This window comes from Papaver somniferum, chromosome 5, assembly GCF_003573695.1.
Source record: "Papaver somniferum cultivar HN1 chromosome 5, ASM357369v1, whole genome shotgun sequence".
Classification (NCBI taxonomy): Eukaryota; Viridiplantae; Streptophyta; class Magnoliopsida; order Ranunculales; family Papaveraceae; genus Papaver; species Papaver somniferum.
The window spans coordinates 142,632,461-142,641,057 of NC_039362.1; the positions used below are offsets into that span (position 1 = coordinate 142,632,461).

The 8,597-nt window shown below is 36.1% G+C and overlaps 1 protein-coding gene and 1 long non-coding RNA gene across 9 annotated transcripts; both read left to right on the forward strand.

Annotated features, from left to right (window-relative positions):
• LOC113277909 lies at positions 1 to 3,773 on the forward strand. 6 transcript variants are annotated; one of them, XR_003325215.1, is made up of 7 exons: positions 86 to 133; positions 492 to 578; positions 1,301 to 1,470; positions 1,839 to 1,898; positions 2,007 to 2,049; positions 2,126 to 2,246; positions 3,170 to 3,773. It is a non-coding gene; the product is annotated as an uncharacterized LOC113277909 (long non-coding RNA). The 6 variants fall into 6 exon arrangements; XR_003325211.1 differs by having other exon boundaries at positions 1 to 578; XR_003325212.1 differs by having other exon boundaries at positions 1 to 561.
• A 1,185-nt stretch (positions 3,774 to 4,958) lies between these two features.
• LOC113277910 (B3 domain-containing protein REM16-like) lies at positions 4,959 to 7,223 on the forward strand. 3 transcript variants are annotated; one of them, XM_026526883.1, is made up of 5 exons: positions 4,959 to 5,171; positions 5,524 to 5,621; positions 5,712 to 6,384; positions 6,476 to 6,654; positions 6,741 to 7,223. In XM_026526883.1, the coding sequence occupies exons 2-5, from the start codon at positions 5,577 to 5,579 to the stop codon at positions 7,011 to 7,013; spliced, it is 1,170 nt and encodes a 389-aa protein (XP_026382668.1). In that variant the 5' UTR covers positions 4,959 to 5,171; positions 5,524 to 5,576; the 3' UTR covers positions 7,014 to 7,223. The 3 variants fall into 3 exon arrangements, with proteins under 3 accessions (XP_026382668.1, XP_026382670.1, XP_026382669.1); XM_026526885.1 differs by having other exon boundaries at positions 5,715 to 6,384; XM_026526884.1 differs by having other exon boundaries at positions 5,528 to 5,621.
• Positions 7,224 to 8,597: the final 1,374 nt, after the last annotated feature.

The following is an 8,597-nucleotide window of genomic DNA, read 5'->3' on the forward strand; positions in this document are numbered from 1 at the left end:
CCAACTTACTCGTGTACTAACCCCTATAAATATTTCTTGGTTTCCGGTTTCTTTACTTCTGCAACCCAAACCTCCCAGCTCTTAGGTTTGATTCACTTCTCTTCCAAACATCGCTTCCTGTTTCTTCGTTTCGGTAACTTCAGATCCCAAAGTTAAGATTGAGTTTTCATATTTCCATTTTGTAGATATTTTAGGGATTTCACAGTGGATTCATTTTTGTTTTTACCTTGATTCTGTTTGATTGAATTCCTGAATGGAAAGCTGGACTTGGGTTCACTTTAAACATTGTTATTTTTGGATTTTTTATGACACTTTGATATTCCGATGGACACTTTGATATTCCAATGATTTGTAAATTTAAAATAAGGTTACAGACATTAAAATTAAAGATTTTGGGCTTCTGCCGGTACTTCCTGTAAATCCTTTGTTTTGTTGATGGCAAAGCCCTGAGCGGTGTCGTTTGGTATACTGACATCTACAGTTTCTGATAGTTAGTGCAGTTTGGAAGCGGAAGTGCAGATTTGTTTGATGGTGGTGAAGGTGAATTGTGGTGGTGGTTAGGTCTGTGAGTATGACATGTAAGCTTTAGGTTTTTTTCTTTAATAAAGATGCTGGTGATGTCGTGCGAAGAATTAGGATCTAATTAGTTTCTTTGCATCTCTCATAACCACCTATAGTTGAATTGTGTCATAATTTTTTATTTCTACTAGACGTGTTGCCCTTTGACCGCTATAAGAACTATATTCAAGCGATTTGATTTTTTTTGTGCGGTTTGATATAAACACGTTTGTTGGAGTTCTGTCTGATTGAGAAACTTTTTGGTGTCATACCGGAGGTGGTAACTTTGGTTTTGTTCATTAGTTAAATTGGCGATGAATTGATGGAAAGCAAGAAATCCATTTGCTTTATATTTTTACCGTTTTGTCAACCAGTTATCTGCTTTATGTCTGACTATTTTTTGGATGACATAGACGGAATGAAATCTGTCAATATCAATATTGTTTATGTGAAACATGTGATGCATTTATTGTGATAACCTCTTTGGTGTTTTATAATGGGTATCTAGCACGATCCTTTGCCCAAAACGTAGATCTCAGTCCATTAGGTAAGAAGCACCTTCCTGTTCTGGTGCATTTGGTAACTGGATAGGTGGTGTGGTTCATTATGTTTGGTTTAGTTATACTCTGCTACTTTTGTGATTGGTAGGTGTGCATCCCATTGTATCTGTTGTATACATATGGTTATAATTTTATTTTTTCCATTATTGGTATTACATAACTGAGATCTAATTATGTTGTAGTGGCTATGCTACTGATAACCGCCAACGAAAGCTCGAAGGTGAATGTATCGATGCCCTCTATCATCACGATGCACATTAGTTGGTTCTACTGTTCCAGTTCACGGTGCTGGAGCATGTGAGATGGATATTGCAACAAGAGATTTTCCCTGGAAAACTTCAGTAAGACTTTGGTATGCATATTTTGTTCTAACAGTATAAGTGTTCCTGACATCTGAGAACCTGATCGAGGGAATCATCTTAATTCTTAATTCTTAATCTTCATATTATCGTGATGTCAATTTTTCAATCCTGCAATTCTTTGGTGGCCAATAATCCGCCATGTAACCAAAATCTGTTTTTCCCGTTTCTGTACCCCAAAGGCATTATGTGCAGAATTTGTGCACATTCAGTACCATTTATCAAAGACTAACGGATGGTGATTGGCGACATTTATGTTATTGCATGAGTGTTCTTCTCAAGAGTTCAATATTTTAATTTTTTTTATCTGTTTTGGAATGTGAATTTATGTTAACTTTGTTAGCAAATGTACCTGTTTTAGGTGAAGCCTGTTTGGAAGAAAGAATGTAGTTGTCCAATGTGCTACGTAGTTTCATGTGAGGTACTCCTTTTTATAATCAATATATAAAGACAAAGAATATGTATTGTGGCTAATAATATGTATTCTGCATTAACGTTATTATGTACTTGATGGGTACAAATTTGACAGCGTTTGGGATACTGGTGGCTCCAAGTGCGATAGACTTGGCTAGGTGGATAATTCTTCTCATCTTTTAAAAAATCCAGTTTAAGGTTTTAGATGCTTCTGTGTTCCTAACTCAACTCCAGACTACCTTTTATGAGGAACGGAAGTGAAACTCACACTAAAGTGGTTTGGGGTGATGGAGATGGCTGGAAACTACCTCAAATTAAGAATTAAAGTGCTAAGTAATTAAGTTACGCACACTTGGTACGTTATCCATATCTCTTTTGCACTTCAGATTGTATCTCTAATCCTTTCCATTGTGATGGAAAAAAAAGAAACAGTTCCTAGGACCACCGTTTTAATTAGCTTTAGTTGTCAAGTTTAACCACATCCGTAGGTGCTCGCATCACATGCCAACATTTAGTCATTTCCTAGACACATCTCTTCTAAGCACCGCATTGATGGCACAGTTGTAGTGTGTCTAAGTCGAGTGGGAAAGTTGCATGTTTGATTCATGATAGGTTAACTCTCCCGTAGTAGTTTGAATGTATGACCAATTCAGAAACTTTATTGATAACATGCGTAGCTAATTTAAACTTCTCAGGTGTACCAGTAGGTTCGTTTCTTAGAACTTCTTTATAAACTACCTAACCTTCTAACTGTGATTCATGTTTGTTTTGTGAACTACCATAACAAGAGCATTTTGTGTCCTTTTGGTGATTAAATGATTTTTAAGTTGTAGATAGCAAGAATTCTTCTGAACAGCAGAATGATTTTGGTTGAAAATGAGCATTGTATAGTCATTTATATTTTAAAAAGCTTTTGGTATGAGATAGTAAACCATGATTATTTAGTTTTTCAAACGCTAATTTGGGTTCACTATGAGATGTTCGATAAAAATTCAGACATAATCTGCGTTTTTTTGTTTTGTTTTTGTTTTTGGGCGTGCTATTTGAAATTCATTCTTATAAAAGAACTCATTCAATTGGGACTAATACGAAGAGATGTGTTCAAAGTCAAATGGTAATATCATATGTTTTGCATTCTTCACTCCATAACGTCTTAAAATGTGTTATAAACTTCCGTCTGGATACACAAGCATAAAAACATTACGTTCATGATGCTAATAATTAACTGAGAATATCCTTATACTATCTTCCTTGATGTAACTCATTCCTGAGATGCAGTTTTTGCAGGACGCATATAAGTGGATTAATATCTTTTGCATGATTGTTGCAATGAAAGCTCCTACAGTGTTCTACCTGAAGGACATATGAGCAGAAAGTGGAGAGAAAGGAGTGCTTGATTATTACAATTTTAATGCCTTTGGTGGTAAGGCATCCAAACTTAAAAACGGAAAATGTTGGTTTGAATGTTACAACTTATTTTAGCATTTACATGAGAAAATTGGATTTCCCTACCATGAAAAATCCATAGCACCCCAGCTAATAACCTTATTTTCAACAACTAGCGAAAACCCCCGCCATACCGGCAGGGTTCACCATTCAATGTTGCAAGATCAGATACTCTATGCAGTAAAGTCGCACCAGAGTGAGATTTCCTGAAATGGAATATGATCAGAATCACATTGTGGATTAGTAAAATATTGTTCAACGTCAAACTGCCTACTTTGTTGTTGACAAAAGATGGAACCCCAGACATCCATGATGGATTCCCCTCAACGGAACAAGAATGAGGATAAAGTTATGCAAAGACGATGTAATTGTTGGATACCAAAAGGGATTGAGCTAAAAATTATAAAAATATCAGCTAAATATGATGTAGCTTACTTTTTGCCTAATAAAAAGGTGTTTTAATTTTCACATCCTTTGTCCACCTTTCTAAGATCCTAAGAACAAATGCAGTGGTGCGAGTATAACCAAAGACCAAAGAGGGAAAAAAAGATCAAATTTTGGGTTTAGTATGGTGTGTGACGCTACGGTGGAAAGACTAAATTTGGTCAGACGTACATTATACGTTCGCCTGGTGTGGGGCGTAGACTATACCAACGCCTGATTGGGTAGATTCTAAAAAAGAAAAAAAAAAATGAAAGAAGTGGGGCGGAGGTATAAAGCCCGCCCCACTAAAATAGTTTTGAAAACAAAGAATGGGGCGGGGTAATGCCCGCCCCATACAAAAAAAAAAAAAAAAAAAATGGGGCGTAGACTTTACGTACGCCCCATGTGGAGCGTAGACTATACCAACGCCTGATGTGGGGCGTGGAATATACGTCCGCCTGATGTGGGACGTGCACTATATGTCCGCCTGGTGGTGGGGCGTAAAGTATACCAACGCTCGACTATATTTGGGTTTAGTCTTGGTCCCAGACCAAATATACTCTGGGTTTTAGTCGTTGATCAAAATTTGATCGATAGTACGTTCCACTACGTCTGTTCAAAAGACCAAAAATTTGGGTTTACTCTCCCACAGTGGACGCTCTAAGACCTAAAATTTCAAGTTTCTGAATGCTTACTAAAAGTCGGACATACCAATAGTGAGCTACTTATTATGATCTACCCTTTCTATTACAAATGTTAGATGACATTTAAAGACAACTGATGCCATTTTTGGTGAATGCTATATCTTTCATTGCTTATTACATTGAAGAATTCCAACAATAATAGTCTAATACGAATATAAGCTAATTTCAGTAAGACTAATAGTCTAATACGAATAAAATAAGTTAAGAAATTAATGATCCGCAATACAGAGAACAAACCACAGCCCGTGCCATTACGGCACGGGTTATATAACCTAGTTCAAAACAACGGCCACTTTCTGAATTATATTACAAAAACACGCCCATATGTTTTTGTATTGACTTTTGGGTTTTCAACTTAATTGTAATTTCTCAAGATATATCCAAACACATCCTTAAATAATTGTAATTTCTCAAGATATATCCAAACACATCCTTAAATGTGGGGTAAAATTTACTTAAAAGGTATGTAATAGACATAAGCAGCACACTGGAAAAAAGTAAATGAAGAACACTAAAAATGGTTACAAAACAGAGTATGGTTGAAAAAACATCAGAGGATTAAAGATTAGTTTTTGTTCAATTGAAATTGAAATTGGAAGGAACAGTGCAGTTCCCTTCAAACTAAGATTTAAAGATTAGGCATTTGATTTCTGATTTCAGCATCACTTTTTCAAGAGCTTAATTGAAGACATTCCAAAGGAAAAAAGGTACTGATCTTTATTTCTACTCCATTTTCATTTTATTTGTTCTTTGAGATTATGGTATCATATTTGAGCTATTTCTGCAACAAAAACATGTTTTTTTTCAAAGAAAAATTTAGTGCTAATCATCGTAAAGAAACAGAGTGTGGTTCAATCAGATAACTATGCTTTTCCACTTGTTAGTCTTAGAATAACATGAGATCTAGAAAAACCCTTATGATTTTAAGTATGATGGGTCTCAGTGATTCATGAATTTTAGCTTCACTCTGTTAAAAAAAAGCATGGGGCAACTGCCCTATTTCCCCCCTGCTCTGTTACTACTAGTATTTTGAATTAATCTAGGTTTTTGTTTCTGTAGGAAGAAATTGAGAAGATTGTGAAAAGTGGGAACAAGAATCAAGGTCTAAAGAGATGAATTTTTTCACATTTCTTCCAAAAAATTATCACCACCACCTTGTAAGTACACAACCGAAACATGTTTGTTACTTCTCTTATGGAATCTGCAATTGATTGATTATTTGAAATATCTATGAACTGATGATGCAGAAGTTACCAAAGAAGTTTGTGAAGAACTGTCTAATGAGTGAATTTCCAGAGATTGATGGTAGTACTGTGAGTTTGAAAGGACCAAGTGGGCAAACTTGGACTGTTGAATTGAAGAGAAAAGATGAAAGTAAATTGTACTTGAAAAAGGGGTGGGAAATATTTGTGAAGGAGCATAATCTGAAAGAAAATGATGCATTGTTCTTCAAATACAGATCAGGAGGAATTTTTGATGTCTTAATGTTTGATGATGGGGATTTTTGTGAGAAAGAAAGTTCATATTTTGTTAGGAATTGTCAAGGTTGTCATAGGAGTACTAATGGGGGGTTGAATGAGGGAAGAAGAGTAGAAAGCGAGCCTAGGCGATATAATGAAGGAGAAAATGAGCCTAGGCGATATAAAGAAGGAGAAAATGAGCCTAGGCGATCAGAGGAAGAAGAAAGTGAACCTTCTATAGAGATCATCGAACCGAAGAGGTTGCGCTACACAGACAAACCAATCACCATTAGTGATGAGGAGCAGGAGGAGGATGCTGACAGAGAAACACCAAGATTACTCGGAAGAGAAAGAGAACCTGTTTGTTATGGACGGCGTTTGCCTAAATCGGTTCCTGGTTGTCAAAGCAAAGCGATAGTTAGAACAACAGAAGTTTCTTTTACAGGCGAAAACAGCGAAGGTGGTAACAATCTCTTCTGCTATGTATTAGTATTTTCATTGAGTTACATATTGGTATGCATCTTTGTCATTTTGATTGTATACACTTTCAGATGAGGAGACGGAAGTTAACCAAGTATCCCCACTGGCTATAGCATTGCAAAGAAGAACTGTCCACGCAAAAGAGATCCATTTACCTTATAAACAAGCTGTTCGTGAAGGTAAACGTCGGGGAACACCGCATTTTGTTGTACTCATACAACCTAGCCATGTATCAGGCATCTGCTTCATGGTAAATTTTTTCCTCTTAATCATTACAGGACTTGAGTAAAGCATTTACGAGTGTTATATATTTAACATGTAGAGATGCAATTGCAGGTAATTCCTATTAAATCAGCAAGGAAGTATTTACCTTATGGAAGTGACAACATATCCCTTAAGATGAATGGTAAAACATGGCAAGCTCAATATACATATTATGGGAGGATTGCAGGATTCCGTGGTCCGGGTTGGAAAAAATTTGTACTCAAAAACAAATTGGAAGTAGGAAATGCGTGTTTGTTTGAGAAGACTACTTCTTCTGCAACGTCGTCTAGAGCTACAAGCAACTCAATTACCTTCAGTGTCAGCATCTTCCGGAATGGTGTTTAGCTGCAGAAGGTGGCATCAAGTCTAATGACAGAAAAGATGAGGAAGACCGCGAAGAAAGTCACCATTGAATCAGATGATTTCCTATGTGTTACCAAAGTAGCTAGTTTACATTCATGGTATTTATATTGTTATCAGTTCTGTACTTCTGTTTGAGCTTGGCTTAAGTTGCTACGCACTTTAAAAATTATTGGACTCCTAGTACTACTGAAAGATATTGCTAAGCTCTGACTATTGTTACAATTACAATCTCAGCTGAAATATGATAAGCAACCTTACAATCTTATCTCCACATCTCTTAACAACATGCATGCACCTAGGTATTATAGACATGGTCACTGCTATTTCTAAGAGGAAAGAGCAAATCAAATTTCTTAAGTTCATCAAAATATGCATAAAAACCATCTAGCAGATCAATAAAAAAGCGAAACAAATAATATTAGTTCTAGTTTGTTTCTTGTAATAAATTGATTTTATAATTTATAAAAGAAAATATCCATATATTTCCATATTTATTTTATTTTTTGAAGCAATGCATCATTCTTTTTTATAGTAATTATAGTCGGAATTTTTTTTATATAATATATGATGATTCTGGACATTAGGGTAACAAAGAGAAGTCTTACCATTGCCACCATGTTTATCATAAAAGAGTTCAACGCTGCAGATATCGAAAAGAAAATGTTTCATTTAAGTTATGATACAGTCCGCACTTTGATTTTGGAAAAAACTGGTGATAACTTGAGAGGTAATAAGCGGCTACAAATCGACTTGAAGTATAACAACGAAGTCGATCACTTGGTTTTATTACCTTTCACAAGTACGACCGATTATGTTGTTGTATTTGCTAACCACTTGGTCGATGGATTAAAGCTAGTCGCCGGTGATGTGATTTATTTCGAGCACCAAAGTGGACGTTCGTTTAACTTGAGGCTTCGGAGAAGAGAGTACTAAACAATGCAAAAACACCCGAAGGCGTCAGTTGAAAGTTGAACGTGTTTATTAACAGTCAGTTTATTTATACTGTTTTGCTATTTGATTACAAAACTAGTCAAATAAAACCAAGGTGACCAAACATGTGGTACAAAAAATCCAGCCATATTATTTTTAATAAATGAAAACCATTTAATTAAAAAGTGACACAAAAACTCCAGGTCAAATAATAATGTGCAAATTTAGTTTTTATTACTTTAAAAAAAGCCAAACATATCCTTTTTACCTTGTCTTCTTCTTCTCTCCTTTCTTTTTTCTATTTATGCGGTCTTCATCTCCCCACCACCATTAACACCAGCAGCAACAAATATCTCTCCATGAACACCATCGCAACACCTCCGTCACCACCAACAACAACACCTCCGTCACCACCAGCAGCAACACCTTCGTCTCCTCCACGAAACCTTCGTCTCTTTTTCTTCTATTTCTATTCAGATCTATCACCAACAGTAGCTCCGCCACCATCAAACCAACCGATGTGTCCAGATCCGCCACCAACAGAACCTCCGTCTCCTCCATTAACACCATCATCACCTCCTTCTCCTCCATTAACACCATCATCACCTTCTTCTTCTCCGTCTACAGATTTTCCAT

Coding starts and splice junctions, on each gene's coding strand:
- LOC113277910 (XM_026526883.1), top strand. CDS start 5,577: ATGAATTTTTTCACATTTCTTCCAAAAAATTATCACCACCACCTT. Junction 5,622..5,711: donor AAAATTATCACCACCACCTT/GTAAGTACACAA, acceptor CTGATGATGCAG/AAGTTACCAAAGAAGTTTGT. Junction 6,655..6,740: donor TATCAGGCATCTGCTTCATG/GTAAATTTTTTC, acceptor ATGCAATTGCAG/GTAATTCCTATTAAATCAGC.